At 48.6% G+C, this 24536-nt stretch overlaps 3 protein-coding genes across 7 annotated transcripts; all 3 read right to left on the reverse strand.

Annotated features, from left to right (window-relative positions):
- Nucleotides 1-244: 244 nt before the first annotated feature.
- Nucleotides 245-1249, reverse strand: LOC129195987 (platelet-activating factor receptor-like). The gene has a single exon (XM_054802749.1). The coding sequence runs from the start codon at nt 1247-1249 to the stop codon at nt 245-247; it is 1005 nt and encodes a 334-aa protein (XP_054658724.1).
- A 2133-nt stretch (nt 1250-3382) lies between these two features.
- TMEM35B (transmembrane protein 35B) lies at nt 3383-4570 on the reverse strand. Its single transcript, XM_054802436.1, has 3 exons — nt 4350-4570; nt 3939-4119; nt 3383-3847 (listed from the first exon to the last, which is right to left on the reverse strand). The coding sequence occupies exons 1-3, from the start codon at nt 4455-4457 to the stop codon at nt 3717-3719; spliced, it is 420 nt and encodes a 139-aa protein (XP_054658411.1). The 5' UTR covers nt 4458-4570; the 3' UTR covers nt 3383-3716.
- Nucleotides 4571-7572: 3002 nt separating this feature from the next.
- On the reverse strand, nt 7573-22647 carry SFPQ (splicing factor proline and glutamine rich). Of its 5 annotated transcripts, none has more exons than XR_008573978.1 (12): nt 21881-22646; nt 21365-21553; nt 20969-21270; nt 20756-20851; nt 19201-19397; nt 18834-18918; nt 18425-18542; nt 18157-18205; nt 17956-18077; nt 8924-8968; nt 8558-8632; nt 7573-7643 (listed from the first exon to the last, which is right to left on the reverse strand). XR_008573978.1 is itself a non-coding variant. In XM_054802433.1 (11 exons), exons 1-10 carry the CDS (start codon nt 22529-22531, stop codon nt 8948-8950), a joined length of 1830 nt encoding a protein of 609 aa, XP_054658408.1. In that variant the 5' UTR covers nt 22532-22646; the 3' UTR covers nt 7573-8632; nt 8924-8947. The 5 variants fall into 5 exon arrangements, 3 of the variants coding, with proteins under 3 accessions (XP_054658408.1, XP_054658407.1, XP_054658409.1); XR_008573979.1 differs by having other exon boundaries at nt 7573-8420; XM_054802433.1 differs by having other exon boundaries at nt 7573-8632.
- Nucleotides 22648-24536: the final 1889 nt, after the last annotated feature.

Below are 24536 nucleotides of genomic sequence, written 5' to 3' on the forward strand. Positions count from 1 at the left end.
AGGCGAGCCGCCCTCCCGGTGTTTGCGAATGCGGAGGGCAGGATCCGTGCGTGGATGGAAACCGTGGGCCCATGAACACGTGGGAACGCGCAGAGTGGAGCGAGGGTGGGAGGAGGAGGGGGATGCACGAAGCCAGATCTCCCCGCCACGCTGCTCCCCATCCCTAGCGTGGCACCAGGGACCTCATCCCACCGGGACCGTGGCACCGGGACAGCCGGGGGGCAGGACCCTGGCACCTGCCCAGCTATGAGGAAGCAAAGGAGGATGCGTGGACGCCGGGTACCGGCCTGGCGGGGGCTGGCGGGGAGAGCGGGAGGCACCGGCCGATCTTGCGCAGGGTCCGTCCCAGGTCGGCGCGGAAGCGCCGGATGGAGAAGCAGTAGACGAGGGGGTCGAGGCAGCTGTTGAGGCTGAGCAAGGCCACGCTCAGCGCGTGCAGCACGTCCAGGGTGGCGGGGGGCTTGCAGAGTGGCACAGGGGGCTGGCTGCCCACCCAGGGGGCCAGCGTGAGGTGGTAGGGGGCCACGCAGACCACAAAGACCAGCAGCATCCCCAGCACCATGGCACGTGCCTGCTGCCGGTGGGAGCCCGGCGAGGTGGTGGCAGGCGCCGAGAGCACCCGGACGATGGATGCGTAGGTGCCCAGCACCACCAGGAAGGCGGCGGCGAAGAAGCCCACCATGGCGTAGGCGTAAGCTCGCTGCCGGCCATGCTGCTCGAAGCAGGCGGTGGCCCCGGCACGAGCGGGGAAGGTCTGCCGGGCAGCCAGGGTGGGCACGGCACAGCCCAGCCCCAGCAGCCAGGCCAGGGCGCAGGCCAGCACGGCCCCCCGGCACCCCGTCAGCGGCAGCTCCCGCCGCGCCACCCGCACCGCGCAGTACCGGTTGAAGCTGATGAGCGCCATGAAGGTGACGGCGCTGTAGGTCGCCAGGTAGTAGGCGGCCCCGGCCAGGCGGCAGGCGGCCTCCGAGAGCAGCCAGTCCCCCCCGGCCAGGTAGTAGGGGATCCAGAGGGGCAGGGTGAGGTTGAAGAGGATGTCGGCCAGCGTGAGGTTGATGAGGTAGATGCGGATGGCCTTCCTCACCTTGCCGCTCTGCAGGAAGACCAGCAAGGCCACCAGGTTGCCCGGCAGCCCCACGCACAGCACCAGGCAGTAGACAGCGGGTACCAGCACGAACTGCACCGGGTCGCTGGGCACACACTCATCAGGGTGCCCCACCGGCAGCAGCCCCGGCACCGAGCCGTTCATCCCGGGGTCCTGCAAAGATGGGTGGACAGTCAGTGGCACGGCCCTGAACGCAGCCCTCAGGGGACAGGAAGGGACATTGACCCGGACAGGATGACGTCTCTGGTTGGCGCCTGCGGTACTGGCTGGACACCGGAGGCAGAGCCCCACCACAGGGATGCCATCGTCTGCCAGAGGGGCTCAGCCTCCAACGGCTCCTCACAGGAGCCAAGGGGCTCCAGGACCCCCTCTCAGCCCAACCCCAGCCACGTCCCCCCACACAGCCAGGGAGCCCGGAGGCCACCGCCAGCCGCCCAGCCAGGGCTCCCTGGGGAGCGGCAGGCGCAGCTGCGCCGTGGCCGAGCGGCAGAGCTGTGACCGGCAGCACCCGGAGGTGCTGTGCTGGCTCCAGCTGGCAGCTGCGGGGCTTAACACTTCCCACAGAGCCCTGTGCTCGCTGGGGCCACCCGGCCACGTCCCACTCCCAGCACCCCAAATCCCCCCATGGAACCCACCCATGGGGTAGTCACCCACTGGCTCAGCATGCACCGGAGTGGAGAGACCCCAGTGTGGGGAGGGGGCATGAGCATGGTGCTGGCAGCCCCCCGCGCCCCCCAGCCCTGCCTGAGGCAGTTTGTCACCCCACCGTTTTCCGGTCCTGGCCATGGAAAACCACATTGTGCCGCAATGGCTGTATCGCAGGGCTGCAGCTATTTCACCTCCCATCACCGCCTGCCCACACCTCGCCGACGGCACTGAGTCACCCAGCGGGTGTTTTCCAGCACGGCAGGGCCCAATTTGGCACATGCAGCACCCAACACCAGGCTGAGGCATGGAGGGCACAAGCTGCTGCACTGGGGGGGATTCAGGACTCATCCTGGTGGGCTTCAGTTGGTCTGCGGAGCCAGCGCAGACCCCCGGGGAGCCCCCAGCTCCTTTAACAATCCCCCTTTCCTTTCCCCAGCCACTTGCACAGGGGATGCTCCACCTCACCCATGCTGAGCCGGTTACTTACCCCACCGGGTTGGGCTGGTCCAGCCACGTCCCCTCTGGCTGCTCCTCAGGTCTGGTCCAGTGGGGATGGGAGAGGCTTTAAGTGCTGGGGGGAGGCAGGGGCTGCCTGATCCCCCCCTCCCCGTCCCAAGCCCCCATGGGGGTTAGCGCCTGCAGGACGGCAGCTGGAGCAGGGAAAGCACCTGCGTGTGTATATAATGGGGGATTCCCCGCCGGAGCCATGCTAAGACCCCCTGCGCCAGCTGACAGGGCTGGGGATAAGCAGGGGGGGCGGGGGGAGCCACACCAGTAGCGGCATGGCCAGCCCCCCCCCGTGCACCCCCAGCCCCAGCTAGGACCATTTCCCAGGGCCCTTTTCCCACCCACGCTGGGATGAAAGCAGCAGAGGGTCAAGTTTCCACACCCGGCAGCTGGGGGAAAAGGGGGATGTCCCGAAAGGGATCAAAGCAGGAATCTGCCGCCTCCCAGCTCTTAGCTTGTCTGTTGGCTTCAAAGCTGGATTTAGGGGGAGCAGCACCCCAGTCTCCCCCAAGCTCTATGAGCATCCGACTCGCTGCTTTGCATGGCCCTGCAATTTGTGGATGCTCCTTTCGGACATCAAAGGTGCCTCCCCAAGGTGGTTCAGGTCCCGCTGGGGGTACAGGGGTGTTGTACCCCCCCTGCTCATCCCAAGATGGCCAGTCTCCCCCCACAGCTATCCCAGCTGCTTTGCTGGGAGATGCACCGGGTTCAAACATGATCTCAGGGTTCATCCCGAGTGGACTGCGTTGGCCATGCCCATCCGGGGTGGCGGAGGGGTCCCTGTGGGTACGGGGCCCCACTGCAGCAAGATCCCCAAAAAGTACGTGCCTGCCCGGGCACAGGGTTTGCAGGGTCACGCTGCCGCTGTCGCCCCCCTGGACATGCAGCAAGTGGCCTGGCACATTGCTGGGTGGCTCCGGGTGGCCGGGGACCTCCCGCCACCACGTGGCTGCTCCCCGCTGGCTGGCTGCGTCCGCTCCAGCTGCCACCGGCTCCCGCCTGTCCCCAGTCCTTGTCCCCAGACGCTGCTCCAGGGAACTGGGGCCTCCAGCCCCAGGACGTCCCCACAGCCCCTGCAGCTCAGCGTGGGGGGAGGCAGAAATAAACAGGGGAGGCAAAACATGAAAAACAAGAGGCTTTATTCCAAAATACAAAAGCCCCCAGGAGAACAGAGCCAGCCCCAGCCAGCGTGTCGAACACTGGGAAGAGCCAGACACCTTGTGCGAGTTTAGCAACAGAGCTGCCGGAGTGGCGGCAGTGCCACGGCCACCATCCCAAAGCACCAGTCTGGGACCCGCACCATGGGGACAACCGGCGCCAGGGTCCCCGGCAGCGGCAGGAGAGGACACGCCGTGCCTCAGTGGCAAGTTACCCCGTGGGAAGCGATGCCGTTCCTGAAAATACCATAAAGGCAATGCTTCCCGCCAGCTGAGCCATCCGTCCTTCCGGCCTCCGATCACTCGAACTTGGGCTTGGTGGGGGCCGCGTGCCCGCGGATGTTGAGCAGCAGGAGGAGGCCGAGGCAAAGGGTGGCAGGGGCGCACATGGCCAGGGGCTCCCGCAGCACCAGCAGCGTGTAGATGGCACCTGGGCGAGGAGCAGAGCATGGGAACTGGGGTCCCTGCCCGAGGGTCCCCCGAGACCCCATGCGAGGCGGCGTGCGCCCGCTCGCTCTCACCGATCATGATGACGCTGAGGATGAAGTTGCTGATCTCCTGCAGGAGCTGGGGCCCGAACGCCAGCAGCAGCCCGGCCACCACCTCCACCCAGCCCACCACCTCCAGGTACCGGCCCGGCTCAGGCGCGAACCCAAACTCCTTCAGGGGAAAGACCTCGGCGAACCGCACGAACTCCGACTTCTGGGGAGGGCGGGAGGGGAGCGGAGCAGCCCTGAGCCCGGGGCTGGGGGGCACAGCCCCTCCGGCGGGCTCTGCTCAGCCCCTTCCCCGGAAAGGCTCAGCCCTGCATCCCAGCACCCCAACCTGCTCATTCCCCCCCAAGGGCTCAGCCCTGCACCCCCCGAACCAGCCCGGCCCCAGCCCACCCTCCCCGGCTCGCCAGCCACCCCCGCAGCCGTGGCCGCGCTCACCATGTGCCGGTGCAGGTCGGCCGAGAGCTGGTCCGAGAGCTTCACGGCGCCCGTCAGCAGGAAGAAGAGCCCGAGCAGGACGCGGAGGGCGGTGAACGCCGCCGCCATGGCGGGGACGGGCGGGCGGGGACGGACGGGCGGGGCCAGCGGCGGATCAGCGCGGCACGGCCCGGAACGGCTCCGGTCTGCTGCGGCCCCTGGCCCGGCCCCCGCAGCCCCATCCTGGCGGGGGCAGGGGGACACCCCCCCCCCCCAGCCGTGGGGTGTTGCAGGGGCAGGGGGTGCTTCCACCTGCAGCTTGACCCCCCGGAGCTGTGATCCTCCCCCCCACCCAGCACCATTCTCCCACCAAACCAGGGCAGGGTAAATAAAATGTGAAAAAGTGGAAAAAAACCCAAACCCCCACAGCTGGGGCTTTGTGGGCACCACAGGATCCATGCTAGCACCTGCGAAGGGCTGCTGGCTCTAGGGGGGCCAGGGCCGCAGTGCGAGGGGCTGCGGAGGCCCCAGGGCAGGCAGGGGTACAGGCAGCAGCACAGGCAGGGACACCAGCAGCCCTGCGGGGTCAGGCAGTGAGCTGGTTAACGAGGCAGCTGCAGCAAGGGTTTTCTTCTGGCACCAGGGAGGCCCGGTTGGGGTGCAGGAAGCAGCTGCCGCCCTCCGCACGCTGCCCTGGCCTGCGTCACCGCCTGCGCCAGCGCTGCTCACAGCGCGTCTCAGCCGCCAGCACGCACCGAGGCTCCCAGGAAAGGCAGCCCTGAACTGGAGAGAGCCAGGGCCCAGGGGAGCCGCAGGGGCACTGACACCAGCACAATTTGAGTGGAAATATTTTTTTATGCCAATAAATAATGGAAGATTAGGAACTGGTTCATGGACAGCAGGAAGCACCGTCAGCCTGGGCCAGCACCGACCCCAGCACAGCCACAGCCCCACGTTACCGCCTGGCAGGGGCTGCTGCAGCTGCTGGGCTTCACAGGGGTGCAGCATCACTGCTTTTACTCCTGGCAGCACACCCTGCCCCAGCTCTGCTGGGAGAGCTGCAGCCAGCACAGGCAGGGAGCTGCTCGTGGTGGTCTGGAGCTTCTCCCTGCTCCAGCTCACAGGTTGAGGGATGATAAACAGTGAGATGCCAGGGCAGGCACCAGCCCTTGTCTTGGGAAGCTCCTTTGGGGAAAAAAAAAAAGGGTAAAAAAAAAAAAAAAAAAAGACCAAACCCACCCTGAATGTCAGATTGCAGCAGCTCAGCATCACTTCAGAGCACGGGTGTTACAGAGAAACCTTGTCACCGCGCCCAGGCTTGTTGCTCAAGCGAGGGGGGGGGAAAGACACCCACCCACAGGCATTGTCTTCCTGCAGCTTCCTTGTGGCTCCTTTCTCACAGCAGGGTTTTGCCCTCACCGCAGAGCCAAGCCAGCTCAGGGCCAGGACAGAGGTGGTTTTTTGTGCAAACATTGCAAAAGCATTTCACCATGTTTGCCTTTCCCAGTGGGCCCCAGCACCGCTAAGGGGCACCTGGTTACTCTCCTGCCTCAGGGGGACACGCCGCCCGCACCCCAGCACAGCACCACGGGCTCAGCAAGGCCCTGTGGCAGGAGGACATGATGGCAGGTAAGTGCTACTGCCTGGCTGTGACAGAACTCAACACAGAAATGGGGGCTTTTTGCCATACTCCAAAACAAATCCTGTTTCAATACAGAAAACAAACATGGTTTGTTATCGAGGGAGGTGTAGGAGGTGAAGTTCAGCACGCTCAACGCTGGAATCGCGTTCAGGCTGGAACAGTTTCACAGAGGAAGCAGCCGATGCTGCAATAGTGGAAATTAGGACAAGTTACTGGAAAATAACAGAATTTGAGGAAAAAAAGGCTGCGTAAGCCTGCAGTAGCTGTGGAGACAAACACTGAAACCCAGCCCCTTGCAGTGCAGCTATTGAGGAACCACAGAACCTCTCCTCACTGAAACCTTTTCAGAATCTGCACAATACCATAAAGAAGTCAAATCAAAGAGTGAAATACCTCAGATTGCCCTTGATTGCATGAAAAAGCAAAAAGCAGCTGTCAGAAGCTTTTAATGCAGCACCAACCTTTCTCTACCATGAACGTGCTCAGCGGGTGAAGCACCCCTGCTGCTGTTGGGCTCCTTCTGCTCTGCCCAAGCCCCGGGGGGGGGGGGAGCGGGTGGGCACCCAGGCTGCTCATCTACACTTACTGCTAGAAAATAACCTTGAGTCAACATCAGAAACACAGCCACAGCAGTTCTGAGCATAGCTGATGAAACTTTCCTAGAGGAAACTAAACAGCATTTAAGGCAATGCAAAACCTTCTCCTGGGTAGTATTAATACACAGGTGAGCAACCCCACCCAGGCGCTAATCCTGTACCACCAGACACATCAAGTATTTGATACTGGCTTCACCACATTAAATCCAAGGCAGTCCCCAGCCAAACTGTTCACAGGGGGAAAACCTTGTTACAATACAGCTGTATAAACAGAGCTGGTGTATTTTAACACATTAAACTACTTGGTATTTAAACAAAGAATGATATTTAATAAATGACAGCATGAACTACGTATGCGCACAGTACAGCTGTCCAAAGAATCAAATGAAATAATATGAACCACAGTAATTTGTGCTGCAAGAACTAAACCCAGCACTTTTCTGGTTTCCAAAGAACTTTGCCATTTCAGGCTTAATTACTACAGTCATCACCAAAAAAACCACTATTAAAAACCAGCCAGGCAATGTAAACATTTAGAATTCCATGATCTAAAAATACAGCTGTACACAGCAGTTGAGATGGGGGAAGGAATGGGTGAAACTTCCAGAAATACTTGAAGTGCCTCAGGTGCAAGTGTAATTTATACAAAAAAATTGAGCTAGTCCTTTAGGAAAAGCCCCTGTGGCCGTAACACTGGTCAAGGATACAGCTAGCCTGAAAACTGGAGCATTTGAACTGCAAGAGGAAGCCCGAGGCACAATCCCAGCAGGAAAATCCACTGCATCAGGTATTTGTCAGTTTGTGAGTGATGAGATGTGCCTGTCACAGTACGGAGCAGGATCCAACCACCCAAACCCTTCTCACTCCAGTGCTCCCAAGCACATCGCATCCCCTTCCACAGCCTCGTTTGTGGCAGTGTTTCTCAAATTTACCCACACCACATCAAGCGGAACAGATTGCTTACTCGCTGAATACACTCTGGAATAAAACAGAAGTCGATCGTAAAAAAAATTCAATATTTTATTTTAAAAATTTGTACGTTCCTGGCTCCTCTTCACTGCATTCAGGTGACTTCTTCTGCAAGTGCAAAGCACACCATCAGCAAGAGCATCCAAAAAGCCATCAGAAATCACACACGACATGGAAAGGGAACCAGTGCACCACAACAGGCCATGCACCTGTCAGATGTTCTCCAGGATCCTAAGTTCTCATGTCATACTTGATATTAAATGAGCAGCATTCACATTTTCATCTACTTTATAAACTTCACCTGAAACGGCTTTGTGTTTTACTACCCTAGAAACAAGAGCAGCAGTGACAAATCACACATGATTCAATAGGAGATCACCAATTGAATCTCACCAGCTTCACGTCTTACAGGTTCAGGCGTGGCACATCTAAGCTGTCACTTACCCATGACTTGCGAGTTAAGGTACTTTGCATGTTGCTCCTTGCACAAGATTTTAAATATCTGAAGTTCCCCCTTGTAGTTTTTGTGGTAAATTAAGAGGGAAAATGTCATTAGTTCCAGCTCTGCAAGTTAGTTTATTTTCCTAAATCACCATCTGCTCCTGCTCTTGCATGTGCTAATTTATATTCCAGGTTATTTTGCAAGTTCAATGATCATTAAAATATTTCAGAAAAGTAGCTTTTTAACAACTCTTAGTTGGATTAACATTCGAGAAGCAGCTGCTCTATTGTTCCCCTTTTTCCCTGCTGAGATCACCACCCCATTCACTGCAGTCTGAACGTAGAAATGGTTATTTCTTGTTTCATCACGTATAGCATTCACAGGACAGAGTTTATTTGGTGCCGCAGGGCTGAAAAGCCTCAAACAATGGTTATATCTTGGCCCTACAAAGGAAAGATTCAGAAATTTTATATAAAGTGGAGATTAACCAAGGGCAAGTTTCGGGCAGGAACTACCTAATACACCACCAGGTGATGGGCTACTGAGCTCCTGCAGCAGTGTAAAAGCACCAGCTACTTACTTGCTCACTTGTTATCTTGGTCCCTCCACATATCACTGGCCATCGTGCTGGATGTGCTCATGCTCAGCTCCTGAACTGCAAAAATATTCAGAAGTTATACTCATGGTAATTTTTAAAATCTTTTGTACAAACCCAGGCCTAGAAAGGTATTTTTAACCACTGCTGTCAAGACACCAAGCCCAGATGGAGTCTGAGCGCTTAACCCCACAGCTTGACAGCTGGTAGTATGTTCTACCCTACACATTTCATGTATTCACTCGTACCGATTTCTCAATATTCACCGAAGTTACTCAGAGCCTGAACACCAAGTGTCCAGAAGCCTTTATTATTTCACCCATTCAGAACAAGACTAGAAGTTATGCTTACTTCCCATGGATGAGCACTCCGGTTTCACTCAGCTTTCATCTTCACCTAAAGGATAACAACTGAAGTTACTAGAGTAATACACAGAAAAGGCTGACATTTCAAAACTAACTTAAAAATAAGGTTTTAAGATACATGGACTGATTAGTTATGAGGGGGAATTTACAAATTATTCCAAAATATTAAGTGGAAGAATAAGGGGCAGAAATAGGCTAGCCTAAACACTTGTAAAGAGATGAAGGAATATGCAGGTAGTTGACTGAAGAACTGCACCTTGTCTGAGCACAAACCGTAAATCACCAGTCTGAGTACAATGAAGTTTGATTGCAGCCAGAGGTATACTATCCCTTATGTGAAGGCATTAACAATTTTGTCAAGCTACTTCAACTATTTTACCCTAGTTTGTCTCCTGTAGTCATGCCCTCTTTCTTCCCCCTTCATGAAGGAGTGTAATGTCTCTGACTCCTAGCAGCCCTCAGGTTCAATAGTCCTACGAGTGCTTCAAAAGCCAAGAGGAAGACACTAGAGGTTAGCATTGTCAGTCTACTGCTTTTATTCTCGGCAACAGACCCTTCTGAAGACCCACCCTTTTACTGTATAGCTAAGTTGAGGGCAAACTGCAATGGTCAGCAGCTAGGGATGTAGTACAAGGTTCTGTGCACACCTCTAGTTGGGAGGCAAATCACACCATGGTCACAATGTGATCTGACCAGGCAGGGCAAAGTTCAAGTTTAGTCTCAAACCCACCACCTGGGTTTTATCATGGCCCTCAGGAACAGAAGTATAGTATGCACGTTTTGTTTTCTATGCCATAGCAACAAACACCATGCATAAGGGATACTATATCTTTGTGCATCCTTTTAACACTCCAGATTCGCTTATAGCCACACTCTTCCCAACCCTCCCCAGTTAGCTCTTCAGTACTGGTGTTCAGAAGCAACATTTATAGAGATGGGGTATTCACAGACCACTGCGGGATTGCACAGCCAAGTCCTAACGTGTCAATCATTATCTAGCAGCAATGACAGAGGTGGGAGAAGGCCAATCCTCCCTTTTTTCCTTTTCCAGTAAGCAGCTATTTAACAGCCCCACTAGCTGGTATGGAGAGAAAAAAATCTGAAGCTAATTAGCTGATTCCAAACTTGCTAGTAGTGGAAGAAGCCAAGTAATTACCCAGAACAGCATACTTTTTATGCATCCTTTCCAACATGCTTAGCCTCATTTAACATAATGGAACAAAACACTGGCCTTCCTGATCATGTCACTGCAGCTGGCAATGATTAACAGAGACATGCAACCCCATTACTGCTCGAGTCCTAAAACTACTCACAGGCCTCAGTGTTTAGCTATGGGGAAAACTGCAAGCAAATCAACACTTTGTATGCTTAATGTTACAGTAAAGCCCCCATACACACAATGCTGTGCTCTCTCCTGACAGCACCAGTATCTGGATCTGAGGGCCTAGCAGGTACGCATATGTATTCTGACACCACACTTCTGAGCTTCCGATAAGCTTTTGAGAAAAACTGTATTTCACACATAGATAAAACCAAGATGAAACACAATGCAAGCACTTTAGTCATTTCTTGTACCCACTTGTTACAGACTGACTTAGAGCAGACATGACTATTTGCTTTTAAGTTAGCTACTACACCAAGTTTCATTACTGCAGACAGTCAGAGCTGGTATGAGACCCATGGTTGTCACAAATTGCTTGCTCCAAGAGTGTCAAAAACCTGCTAGTTCAAGTACGTAGAACAAGGCAGATGTGCCAATAACCCCTCCATGACATTCCTGCAGTTCAGGTCAAGTATCCAGAGCACATTGGAAAAACTAGTCAGATCTGAGCACTGGTTTAAAGATTAATAATTCAGTTTTGCTACATGACAGCCCACATACTGCCATCAGTTTTGCTGCTGAATTCTAGTCACAGGTAAGAATAATCACAAAAAGCCAAACTGACTTCATGACAAGTTGTGTCACTGCTTGACTAACTAGAGTTCGGCTACACTCACTGTGGTGTAACCAAAGACCTGTTGTTATGATCTTAAGGTGCAGCTGCTCCTTCAAGCTTTCACTGGAACATGAAGAGATATAGCTACAGCAAAGGGCAAGGCTGTCCAGCAGATCCCCCGTTCACCAGCAAGTCTTGCCTGGAAGATAACACAGAAGGGTCCAAATGTGACAGTAATACCAGAAACAAGTATGCAAAGCAGAACTTTGCAGAACAAGCGGGAAAAGACATTACAACACCTCTGAAATAAAGTGAACATCAGACAAGAGCTAGGTCATGTGCTGAAACAAGGGACCTTGAAATTCAGGTTCAAGAGCTAATGCAAAAGAGCTGGAGATCAGCATGTCTGGAAATGCAAGCACATTAATCCTGAAACACTATATTTGGTATTTCCGGTCATGAAGAGTTTAGAATTACATCCGCAAGACTGATGAAAAATGAAATTGAGCATTACACTACCAAGATGACTCTACGAGGCAGAAATACAGAATCTCATCACTGTCAATTAAAGGCAGAGGAATGTATTATGCTTGTCAATCAAAGATTAAAATAAAGACAACTGAAATGTCCAATAAGCTCTATGAAACTACTCACAGGGATATTCATTCAAGCAGTCATTTGTATGTCCTTAAAAATATTCCAAATCAGTCTCAAAGCTGACTGTATTAGCAAGCTTTAAAGAGGCTATCACATAGTAAACACAAGGCTAGAGCAGCGATTATTAACGCATTTCCTAGTGAGCCAAGACTCTATAAAGGGATGTGCTGCAGATGGGCCATTTTGTCACTACAGAAAGTTTAAACAGTCCTTTTCTAGGCACTGATAGCACCTAGCCGACTAGTTAAGTGAGTTTAAGATCACATTCCCTCTTCCCCACAGAGCTCATCTAAGAGTATCTTCATTACATCGGAACTAAGAAAAATCCACACGAGCCGAGTCATATGTACAAAGGAATCGGGTCTGAAAATACTTATCTAAGAATCACAGTAAGTTGCTTATTGACTCTGAACAAGACCAAGCTTAAAACCGAAAACCGCGCAGCTTTGATGCAAGCTTAACATACAGGTATGAAGAGTGCTGCACTGTAATTCCACAGTCAGAAGTGTGATGTCAGAATACCCACAGTATAAGATTACATAGAAAGTCACCAAGTTATATTATATTGCTTGTTACCTACCTGTATGCAGTCGGCAATGAGAATCTTGGAGCAAGCAGGAATACTACATCCGGGTCCTAATGTCCATTGCCATTTGTGGTACTACGTTCCTCACAGTTATGAACTGCAGAAATGCTGGCTAAGTGCAGTTATGTAGCAGGCCACTAGTTTTAAGTGTAAATTGCAGTCTCAAACTCCAGCAAAAACTTGCTGCCACAGTAAATGGTTGCCAAGGAGAAGCCAAGAATTTTTCTACCACAAAAATACCACAAAATCTCAGAAGCAGTTTCAGTTTCTCATCAGCTGTATAAATGATTAGTGTAATGTGTCTACACCAGAAGATAAGATTATTCTGCATCCATTTCTGAGAAAGCGTGAAGATTCATGTATAACGATACCAGTTTCTACATGCTGCAGGTTTTTAGAGATCTAAGTGTCAAAATGGGCTCAATTTTGATAAAGCAAGCTAAATTGCAACAGCCAATGTCCTCCAAGTCCAGTACAAAAATGTGTTATGTGATCCAGACCATCCAAAAACAGGTCTGACCAACAAAGCACTTTTCTAAAAGGTTTTAAAAGATTCAATTATGTAAATCTGATTTTATGAAAAAAAGTCCAAAACCTCATAGGAACAGATCAAAGGAACATAACTTTCTCGCCTCCCACATTTAGCAACTTTATCAGATTTTAAAGTTGACATGTTTGCCAGCCTTTAAGACACCACCTTTAAAAGGTCTTGAAAAGAAGTTGGCTAGTTAATTCTATGCCAGTTTAATATATGCAACTCAAAGCAGAACTTGTTTTAGAAATTCTGCTTATGCAGCTACAACAAAGCTACATTTAACCAAACTTTCAGATGTTTTGAAAACTGCCAAATCTTTCAATATATTTACTAATCATGGTTTTGCAACTCAGCTATTTTTAATACCTAGCAACAGTAGCTTACATACAAAACAGGGGTAGCAAAAGACAACCTCTGTAAGGTGCAAGGACATCAGCATCCTTCACTCTTCCAAGTTACAGAACTACAAAAGAACATACTTTAGGATATGCACCAGCATCTCTTTAATAAAGAATGACATGTAATCTGAAAAATAAACTGAAAAAATTAATTTAATGTTTACGTTCAGAATTCCCCATCTCAGACACCTTCACCTTTTGTGGGTGTCCCATGAACACCCTCCAGAAAACATATGCATTATTTAATACTACTTCAATAAAGCAAATTGGATCGGTACTGCCGATTTTAAACTAAGTATCCAGTACAAGTACTCCCAAATACTTTGTCCACAGTTTAGGAACTGCCAATTCGGAATTTCCTGCATAGCAATTCATTGTTGGAGCATGTTATCAACCCCCAAACTTTTCTGGGAAAATAAGCAGCGTTCACCAAACAAGCGGAGTCGCTATTTAGTGCGCTTAATACTCAAAGTCAGTGTTACCTGGTACCAGCATTTCACAACATGCCATTTTTTTCATTTAAGGAGTAACAGCACTTACAGTGAGTACTTCAAGAGGGATCATCTGCACTCTAAAATACTGCAATCTGACACCAAAGTTTTAACCGCAGAGAAAATTTAGCATAGAATTTAGAATTAGCCAATGCTTAGCACAAGGAATGGAAAGATCTTTGGAAGATTAAAGCTACTCACAGAATGCTCGGTAGTTGGGGAATTGTGTCAAGGTACAGCCAAACTAAGTTTACCTACTTTGTGCCAAGCAGGTTGATGTATCCTGCGTTAACACCAAGGTATTTTACACTGGGAAGTCACGTTCCCAGCTTATCTGGTAACATGTAATAATAAGCAAAGCAACTACCTTATCAATGAGTCCAGAATGCTTTGAAATTCTTCTGGGGCTTAGTAAAATGAACAGCAAGCTAACAAATTCATCAAATTTTCTACAAAAAGAACCTTAAAGGGAGTTTATTTGTACTGTGTAGTATTAACTATTAAACTCCAGATTCAGATACTACTTTTGATGCATTATCTCCAAACATCAATAATAAAAAAGCGATAACCATCATGCAAGCAAGCTAATTTCTGTATTTTACATACAGGTTTTTAGGATTTGCCCACCAGCTACATGATTTAAGAATAGTTCCTGCAGTCCCCTAACACAAATAATTGTATTCTGAACTATGCAAATTAGTCCACTCAATTAGCATGAGGACATAAGCAAGTTAACCGTAATCACTCAGATAACACTTCTGGTCTTTTTGCCAAGCAATTTCAGGCAAGTATACAATACGGAGCAAGGCCAGATCCTGTAATCTCAGACAGCTTAAGAGCATATAAATATCACATTAACAATCCTTTAGTTAGGAAGTCAGCCAATACAAATCATTCTATGAATTTATTTAAAATAACCATTGCTAGTCTTCTGCTTAAAGTCTTTAAAAGATTCCAAGCAGTAACTGCCAAGGTGGTGCTACCATCCCACCACCCGTCATCCATAGCTAAAATATGAAATTCATTACATACTGCACTGCTTGCAGTGTAGCTTTAATTACTGTAACTTACAGCACTTGCAAGATTTCCATTTGCTTCCTTATTGCAGCACAATTAATGCTTAAAAAATCTGCACCTACTGGAAAGTTAGGCTACTATTTGACCCAATCTTAAGCTAGAGGCATTATGGGAAGAGATCTCACTCTTCACTGCAGTTCCACACCCTGGTCTAGTTTGACCTCTACTCAAGACTCTCGGTTTACTGCGGAAGGTGTGGTATTTAGCCTCGTATGTTTAACCACGAATGGCAAGAAGAGTTACTACATTTAGTTTTCTATTTATTTGAAGCACAGTAAAAAAAAGTTGGTACACTTTGGGAATTCAGTGGCACAAGGTACACTGCCATCAAGTTAGGGACGTTATACATCAAAAAAACAGCTAAATTTGTTTTGAAACACTGCATTACATAATTAAATTGTACTCGCCCAAACAGACCACTTACAAATATTAGGTCAGTAAGTTTCTAACATCCATAAAAACGTAGCTTTCTTACTAAAATGCAAGAATTAAAAAGTTGGTGTCTAAACAAGACAGACAAAAACAAACTGGAATGAAACTACAGGTCACATCTAAAATCGGGGTTTTTTGTTTGGGCCTTCATATTCTTCTCTCCCTCTACCATATCCTGTTGGTGTTCCAGGCCCCATTCCTCTAGGACCCTGGCCACCCACAGGCCCCGCACCTCCCTGCCCAAAGCGTTCAGGACGCTATTGGAACAGAATTAACAGTTCATTATATGTAGTTGATGTCCATGTGTGTTAAGTATATATTTTTAGAAGGTTCCGCAGTCAAGGTTCGTCGATACAATCACCATTGAGCCGATCCACAGGTACCGGGAACATAGAAAGGAAAAAAGGGTAATTTAAAAATTAGTTTATTGTAATACATGCCTTGAGGTATGTTCCCACTTGATGCATTCTCATACATCTGTTACAAAGAACAGATCCTCCCTGCAGTGCTAGAAATGTAAGCATTAGTGCAGATGTGAATTAACAACTTTTCCAAATGAGCTCTAGCAATTTTCAACCAAGTTAATGCAAATAGCTTGCAAACTTCTCACCTTTAGTGCAGTAAAAGCTTAGATTACATCACTGTCATTTCCAAATAAGCCTAGCCAGAGAATGAATCTTCAGTTCACTGAAGTATGAGCTGACATTCATAAAATGTCATTGTAAACAGAATGCCTACTCACCAGTTAATGGCATGTGCTGCAATAGAGACCATGTGCTTTTCAAGATGGGGTTAAGACTACGGTCTGCTGACTAAACTGCAGAGGCCTTAGGCAGTAACCAAAACTGATTGTGAGCACTACTGGATTGCAAGAAGAAAAAAAAAATGTGAAAAAAGCTAGTTTGACCAGTGATTTACCTAACCAACGCAATTGCTCGATCAAAAGACTGGCATTTGTTAAATCCCACGTACTCCGGAACTGTTGCTGTATAATATGCAAAACGTGTTCAAAGAACTACAATTTATTCCGTGTTTCCAGTTAGAACTATGCACAAAGGGTTGTGTGCATCCAGTCAATATCTCCCTTCCCACCCCACCTTCACCACAAGGTCTTGGAAAATTCACAACTTCACAGCATTGAGAGGTTTCATACCAAGATGTAAAAGCTAAGTCACCCTGCAATAAAGCAGAGACTTCAGGTATTTTTACTAGTACCTCTAGTTGCATGTACTTCTTTCAGTTACTGTACCAGTAGGTGTGATCAGCATTCAATCTACAGAACTGACAAATTATAAAGTCAAAGATAGCTTTAAACTTTCATTTCCAGCAAGTTTTCCACTACTGAGTAACAGAACAATGGTAGGTTGTTTGTTACAAAAGGTATCTGCAACTGAAAAGTCACACTTCAAGTTCTTGACTTCTGAAAGTTAGCTTCAATCCTTCCAAGAAAGGAATTTCAGAAAGATTATCTAGGTTCTTTCTGCCTAATTCATGGCAGCTTAAGCTTCTCTCCAATTCTGTTTAAAAGGTATCAGCCCAGTAACTGTGACAGCACTGCGTGGCAGAGATCCCCATCCTAAGAAACTCAAGGCAGTTAAACCATCTTACTGTCACACCTTTTGACCATATCACGTTTTCAAGGATTACACAAGTTCAGCATGCACCTGTACCATGATTTTCAGGAGAAAAACGTACACAGCATTCACCGCAGACTGCCTAACTGTTCACAGGAAACTTAGGAACTGCTTAAAGATCAGTAGATTATATAGATACATTAAGGCCACCGGCACTGTCTACTGAATCAATGATGCTCTGCAAAGTTATCATTCCAAAGATATAGTTCCCCCAAAAAAACGGAAGATACCTGACAAGCTACTATGGTAGCTCACCACATTAAGCCAGAGGCCTAAACCCACCCAAAAATCATTTACTTCAGCTTGTGCTACAGAGCGTACACCCTTTGAGGAGGGTGAAAGCACACTAATATCACCACCTAAACCAACATAGATTTCCATCCTACCCATTAAGCATTTCTTTAATCTACATCCATATTGCTTCAGTGTGATAACACCAAGCGGGCTCAAAGCCCATTCACACATATGGTGTGCCAAAAATAGTACAGTTTGGAAACATACCTCAGAACATGAGATATGCCGTAACTTTAACAAACTCTACCTATATAGTCATGCCCCAACACGGGAAAACAAGAACAGGCTATCATTCCTTTGTGAGATAGGAACCACAAAATGGCTACAGTCAAGGATCACTGGAACATGCCTAGAGCTAAAAAACAGCATTTCTGCTCTTCTATGGCAAACATCAGCATACAGAGTAGGTGATATGCTGTTTACCATCGATTAAGTTCATCTGCTGCTTCAATAGACATGAGTGCAGATTTCTGAATTAACAGCATACCCATACCAACATGCATCAATCCTACCTAGGCTTGGAAGGGCCAAAATAAATGCAGTGTTACACATTGGAAAGGAGAACAAAAATCTCTCTTGTCCACAAATACAGAATGCCAAGTTACTGAAAAGCTACTACATTATGTATTTCAATTATGAAATTTGTCAGATTCTCTAGAATTTATATATAAAAAAATCCTTCCAAGCCTAACAGTGACGCAGAATTTCCAAAGTCCAATAGTCACAGTTAATTGCAAATATGCTTAACAGCACATTTGAATTCACTTAGAAACAACTTCCAACTGTGTAAGCTACCATAATGGTTAAGAACTGATCTAGTACTACATACTGCCACACTATCTTCATGTTAAATACCTGACAAGAAAGTCAGCAGTTAACAGTGAAATTACACAATCATCCACACACTGGTAGAGAACTCAATTCCCAACTGCAACATTTCCCTTGTGCTAAACTAAAGCCACCACAGGATACATTACCATGTCACTTCCCATCATAGAACCACTCATGGCTGCTTGGCCAACTCCTGGATTAGCTTCATAACCTATGCCGCCACCACCTCCGAGAGGTGGAAATTTCTGGGCTGCAGAAGCATAAGGATCTAAGAAAGAGAAATATATAATCATATTCTGACAATTTCTAAGTTAACCACATCAAGTAATCATTTAAAAATTCTTTACCTCCCATGTTCATTGTGGTGGCACCACCCATTCTCATGTCTCTCTCCCTCTGCATAAAAGAAACAGCTTTTAGGATGGATAACCAACTACTGAAATCCATACCTTTCAGGAGGTAAAGCACATGTACAGCCAACTACCACCATTTCACCTACACAAAGACATCACGTTATCTACCCTAGAGGAAGCAAAACACATCAACCTTGAAAATACATCCAAAAAATTCCTGAAACATGGTAACGTATCCACAAAACATCATGATTTCACTTACTGGATCCATGTAACCCATTCTACTATAATTCTCTTCCCTCTGTCTTCTCATTTGTTCTTCCATCTCCCGCTGACGTATCATCATTTCCTCTTCCCGCCTGCGACGCTCCTCCTCCTGTCTGATCATCCCAAACAAGACTGTTAAACCTCAGCAGCGTAACACATTCAACACTTCTCAAACATCATTTGCACAGGCAATTTAAAAGGCACCGAATGATTACACATAAGCAAAAAAAGATACTCATTATGCTCAAATACTCAAAAGAAAAACTTACACTGCAGTTCAATTTCTCATACACAAACTGAAGCAGCAATGGTGTTTTCTTGAAAAATAAAAAAACTTTCACATAAGTCATTTTAAAAAGAAACAAATGTAACATTGAAGAAAATCCCATGAAAGCCAAACCAACCTCAGTTGAATTTCCTTGCGTTTCTGCATTTCTTGATTATGGAGTTCTTCCATACGTCTCAGTTCTTCCTGACGCCTCATAAGGTCTGCAGAAATGAAGCTTGTCAGCAGCTGTTTCACAAACCCATGTCATATTTAAACCCAGATTTGAATGAGATCAACCTCAACTGCACTACGGCAGATGGTCACTATTCTTAACAATACCTCATTTAAATAATAATTGAAAAACCACCAGTTGATCCTTTTTAGACCTGAAATTCTCAAGTTAGTAGTAGGAAGCATGAATTTATTCATGAAACCATTAAACAGCCATACATTTAAGCTAGCATTTAAAGCAAAAAGATGATATAGAATTCAGAGCCAATTACCTTGACGCAAAAGGTTTGCTTGATGCTCGTGATAAGCATCTTCCATCTCGCTTTCAAGTTTGTCCTTGGCATCTTTCATGTTTTTTGCCACTTGCTCTCTCTGTTGTTTTTCCATTTCATCTAAGGATTTCCATCTCTGGGAATACTCAAATTCAAAACTGCCAGGCTGAGCAAAACGGGGAGGAGTCTCTCTTTCCCTGCAGAAAGGAAGATGCTCATTCAGACTGGCTATGCCTGGAAACCAAAGGTCAATAAAAGATCACAAGCATAACAAGAGAATGATCAGGGAACATCAAAGGAGCCCTGAAAAATATCACAACTATGTGACAGAAAGCTTGCTGTGACACACTGCTGGTAACAGTGCAGCATTTTACACACTTAAATAGCAGCATTTAATATGAATAAATTCTACAACTACCATAGCAAATACAGAGACTCCTGCACCATCACATTCAAGCAAATCTTCCCACTTATGAGTTCTACTGCAAGTTTATCTTGTTCTTAACTTCTTCCTTAGGCACTCCACTGCTGGCAACTGCCAGGTATAAAACGCTCAAACAAGAGAGGCTTTTGCTCAAGTAGGTAGAGCTGCTCAAAAACAACAGCACACAGAGGCGGATTTTTTTTCACTGCCAACTTACCCAAAGCACTGTATGTTAAAGGCAAGTAATAATCTTCACTTTAACTGTTGGCCCTCAGGCATTTTGAAAAGTTAATTTTGTCATATAAAGAAACTCAAGTCTAAGATTCAGTAATAGACCAAAACTAGGAGAGTTCAAAACCTTTCCATACATTAGTAATGTAAAGTATTTCAACATTTTAGGAACACTATACTAATCTACGCTGTTTTCAAAGACACCGCCTCTAAAGTGTTTATAGTTTCTGATCAAAGCAAGTAATTTTGAACACTTTCTCATAGAAACAAGACTGACTGCACCTCCCCTCTGCACTCCCTTTTGTGATTTGGGAAAATACAACATTTCCACAAACGGGTTTAATATACAGATCCTAACTTGAAACTGCTACTTAGGAAAAGAGTCATACAGATTCTTATGTACTCTTTTATGGCTAGTGGTCAGGTTCATAAGGCAAATCCACAGGCAACTAGTTTTTATTAATCATGGAATAAGTTAAAATTTTAGTTAATTTCTCATTTCATACCATAAACATCCATTTGTAAATTCCCTAAGGGATCATCAACATGAAATACATCTTAAGTGAGATGACAGTTCTCAACAACAGGATGAGCAAACAGTTGAAGTCTGATTTTCAAGACTTTCTACATATACCAAAACCCATCTGTTATTGGGCTGCTATTTAGACTTTACTGTTCCTTTGTGATACAATGTAGAAAATCACTTGTGTAACGCTTAGTGAATATACTGAAAGGATCAGTACATTACATTATCTAAAACCAAACTATTACAAGGAAAACAAGAACCAGAAGTACTACTCAAAATTCAAAGCCTGTTTCTGAACTACTCCATCTCCTTCAGTCAGGGACAATACTATACACATCACCTACATACTCTTTATACCAAAAGACAGTGCCTACTTTTGATACATCGGATTCTTCTGAGCAAGTTTTTCTGGAAGACCATCTTCATCATCCAGTTGTTCCAATGGTTCCACAATAACTGGCCTAGGAGTGCTGAACAAAAACACACTCATTTTACTTTTCCATGAGAATCTCCATTATGAAAAATTAGAAGCCGACAATTTTGTTTATTTAGTTAAAACCAAAACACTTAAGCAGCAAAATACTTACGTTGTCAACAAAAACACTCCTTCAGTACACCGTTCAAATGCTTTTCTTGCAGCTGGCTTTGATGCAAATTCAACAATGCCTTTTCCTGTTGATCTACCTCGATCATCTACAATCACAACAGCTCTTTCCACTGGGCCAAACTGGGAAAAAGCTTCCTCCAGCAACTCGTTGGACACATAGGGTGAAAGATTACGCACTGAAAGAGCGGCAGCATGTGTGGCAAACCGAACACGAAGCTGTCGACCCCTCATGGGGGTATCGTCAAGTTCTGCCTTCGCAATTTCTGCAAGAGCTCTAGATTCCTGAGGAAAGTTTAAGAACCAGTTTTAGAAAACCGAGTTGTAAATCAATATTTCGAGAGAATTAAACAGATGGACGTACAGTATGAAAGCCTACCAATTTAATGAATCCAAAGCCTTTCCCCTTGTTGATAAAAACCTCTCCTGGCTCCCCATATTTGGCGAACAGTCTTTTAAAGTCTTCGTCTGTTATATCAGCAGGCAAGTTCCCAACAAACAAGCGGCAACGCTGAGTATAGGTCTTCTCCCCGGGTCGCCTCAGAAGAGAGAGGTTTGCTTTAAACCCCTACAAAGAAGCATACCAGTTCGAACCATGGCTGCGTGCGGCCTTCTCCCGCCAGAAGCCCAGAGCACCTCCAGGGCGCCGCAAGCGAATACAACCCCAGGCCGGCCCAGAGCCCCCAAGCTGCGGCCAGGAGCTGCCCAGGCACCGCGGGAACACGCTGGTTATGCTGAGGGTCCCCCGGCCGGCTGCGCCCCCATCCCGGCTCGCCCTCTCCCGGGCCCCCCGCTCCTCCCCTCAAGATGGCGGCGAGGGCGCGCGGAGCCGCCGTGCCCGACCGCAGCCGCCGCCATCTTGTGGCTCCGCGAGGGGGAGGGGGCCGTGACTCACCTCGTCCGAGAGCTTCTCGCCGCCGCCGCCGCCGGCCGAGCCCTGCTGCGAGGAGAGGCTCTGCTGTCCCTGGTGCTGCTGCCCGCGGCCGCGCGGCTCTCCGCCCGGCCCGCCGCGGTGCCCCGGCCCCCCCTTGTGCGGCCCGCCGGGCCCCTGCTGGGGGCCGCCCGGTCCCTTGGGCCCGCCGCCGGGCGACTGTCCTTGTCCTTTCTTAGGGCCGCCGGCTGGGGTAGGGCTGGGGCTCGGCTTGGGCTGCGGCTGCCCCCCCGGGCCGGAGGGAGCCGAGGAAGGCGCCGACACCGGGGGTTGCTGCTGCGGCGGCTGCCCCGCGGGCAGCGCGGACGGCGGAGGCGCTCCCGGGCCGGCCTGGCTGCCGGTAGGCCCCGCCGTGGTGGCGGCGGCTGAAGAGGACGAAGAAGGCGGAGCAGAGGTCGACGCGGGAGGCTTCGGAGGCTCGGGCTTCGGGCCTCCGCCCGGTGGGCCGCCCGGGCCCTGCGGGCCGCCCCCCATGGGGCCGCGGTTCTGGCCCATGCCCATGCCGGGCGGCGGAGAGCGGAAATCGTGGTTGGGGCCGCCGCGGCCACCGCCGCCGCCGCGCCGGTGGAAGCCGCCTCCGCCGCCGCCACGGCTACGGAACCGATCCCGCGACATCGTGGTGGTGGAGGGAGAAGGAGAAGTGCTCCGGCCGCGACTGCTGCTCCTCAGAGCCCGCTGCTTAAAATGGCGGCGAGCTGAACGGCCTCGCCGCCGCCTTTGTCCGCCCCTAATATAGTTTCCCCGCCCCCGGAAACCACCCCCTCCTCCCCGCTAGCGAACCACCGGCCCTGGCGGCGATGACCGACAGGTGGCATCACCAACAGCATGTCCCTACTCCGCTAACTCTTTGATCTCATTGGTAAGGAACCTGCCCTCTGCCGATTGGCTCATTTGACCGCCGACGCTGGCACGGGATGATCCGTTAACCTCCTGTGTGCTGATTGGGTAGTTTGATCGGCGGGAGGCGAAGTCACGAACGAACGTCGCCTTGCGATTGGCTGCCTGGGAAGTCAGTCGGACGGGAGCCCGCCGGTCCGGCCCCGGCCCGGGGCAGCCACGCGTTGTGCGGGCCGCGGCTCCCGGCCCAGCCCCGCGGGCAGTGTCGGGACCGGGGCCCAGCGGCTCCGGCCAGCCGCGGGAGGCTGCTCGCCCGCAGAGAGCAGAGCCGCGAGGCCTTATGGCACCCCCGGAGGAGCAGCCACAGGCTTCCGCTGGAAAAAATTCAAATAAATATAATTTCGATTAAATAAATTTTCAAATAAATATAGTTAGCTTCTTTTAGCGTGGTCGGCAGCCCTCGCTTCTACTTTGAAAGCAAATTTGATATAAAAAAATTCCTATTTGCTCATTCAAGGCTGGCAGTGGAAACCCCGCTCTGACGCAGGAGATCGCTGTCTCTCCCTGTCCTTGGAAAAGCCGGGCAGAAAAGTACCAGACGTGAATCAAGGGAGAACGCTAATCCACGACTTACAAACTCCCTGCAAACGCAGGCTGTGGCTCTGCGCTCTGCCCCCTTCGCTGACAAGAAAGCGGATGTCAGTTCCCAGAACGTAAACACGTACTCTTGGCAGAAAAATAAAGCAGCTGTAAAAATTCAGAGCGGTTCTGGTCACTACATCCCAAGTTCTAATACAGAAAACAGGCCAGAAGTACTTTCCATCTGTTTAATGTCTGGTTTCAGCGGTGTTGCACTGGAGATGTGCTAGCTAACAGGAAAACATCACGACATTTTTACACTCTCTCTTCAGGAGGGTTTCACTCCATCATGCTCCCAAGCTCCTGTTGATGTTTCACATTCAGTTTCGGGTCTGAAGAACCAAACCCCATGTGAAACCCAAGCAAAAGCCACGTGTTTGCTTTGTTTTGCACAGAAACTGTAACTGTTGCATTGTTGTGATAAACATCAATGAATCTCATAAATATTTGTGAAGCCTTGGGCTGTCAAAAGCTGACTTCATTCTTAACAAGATGAATTTCCTTGTGACTTTATATTTATTAAATAAAAATTTACCCTGGCTGCCTGACTTCGACCACTTCCAAGTGTAGTAGAACAAAAGCCCCAAGTTCTGCTTTAAAATGGATTCTCTCCGAGATGTCAGCCCCTCTCTACGAGCAGTAAATGTTTCCACCACGAGGTGTCTCAGAGGTTAAAGCGCTGGAAGAAGAAATTTGGGACTGGTTCTTACCGCACACAAACAACTGGCTCTGCCTCGCTGTCACACCTGATTATGGCTGTTCAGGAAGCAACAAGAAATAATGAGTGTAAAAGGGTTGTTTTCTCCTTTGTTGTGTCCTAAGCGTAAGTGAACATCAATGTCACTACGAGGACTTGAAATAAAAATGACCTCTGGTAACAATCACCTATTTTGTAAAAATTCACACTAGGCAGCTGCTGTTCTCATACAAAATCAAACACTGACAAAGAAAGCCTGAGATGTTCTCCCCATATGTAAATAAATGCTCTTCCACTGTCAATAAACGCTCTGCCTGAGGCTGGAAACTCCTCATGACAACTGTGATAACGTTTGAAGCGGCTCTGTAAGATTTCTCCATACTTCACATTGATCTGGTTATTGGGACGGTTAGCGCATACATACGCTAGTTTAGTTCAATGGGGCTG

The sequence above is a fragment of the Grus americana genome, chromosome 23 (genome assembly GCF_028858705.1).
Source record: "Grus americana isolate bGruAme1 chromosome 23, bGruAme1.mat, whole genome shotgun sequence".
Taxonomy (NCBI): Eukaryota; Metazoa; Chordata; class Aves; order Gruiformes; family Gruidae; genus Grus; species Grus americana.

Bases quoted from the DNA above. Each gene is read 5' to 3' on its own strand.
- LOC129195987 (XM_054802749.1), bottom strand. From the start codon at position 1,249: ATGAACGGCTCGGTGCCGGGGCTGCTGCCGGTGGGGCACCCTGATGAG.
- TMEM35B (XM_054802436.1), bottom strand. From the start codon at position 4,457: ATGGCGGCGGCGTTCACCGCCCTCCGCGTCCTGCTCGGGCTCTTCTTC. The intron at 4,120-4,349 runs GTGAGCGCGGCC...CGCCCTCCCCAG, and splicing joins CCGACCTGCACCGGCACATG to AAGTCGGAGTTCGTGCGGTT. The intron at 3,848-3,938 runs GTGAGAGCGAGC...CTCCTCGCCCAG, and splicing joins CCTCAGCGTCATCATGATCG to GTGCCATCTACACGCTGCTG.
- SFPQ (XM_054802432.1), bottom strand. From the start codon at position 22,531: ATGTCGCGGGATCGGTTCCGTAGCCGTGGCGGCGGCGGAGGCGGCTTC. The intron at 20,852-20,968 runs GTAAGTATTTTG...GTTTTTGTTCAG, and splicing joins GGAGTGTTTTTGTTGACAAC to CACTCCTAGGCCAGTTATTG. The intron at 15,308-17,955 runs GTAATGTATCCT...CTGTTCCAATAG, and splicing joins CTATGATGGGAAGTGACATG to CGTCCTGAACGCTTTGGGCA.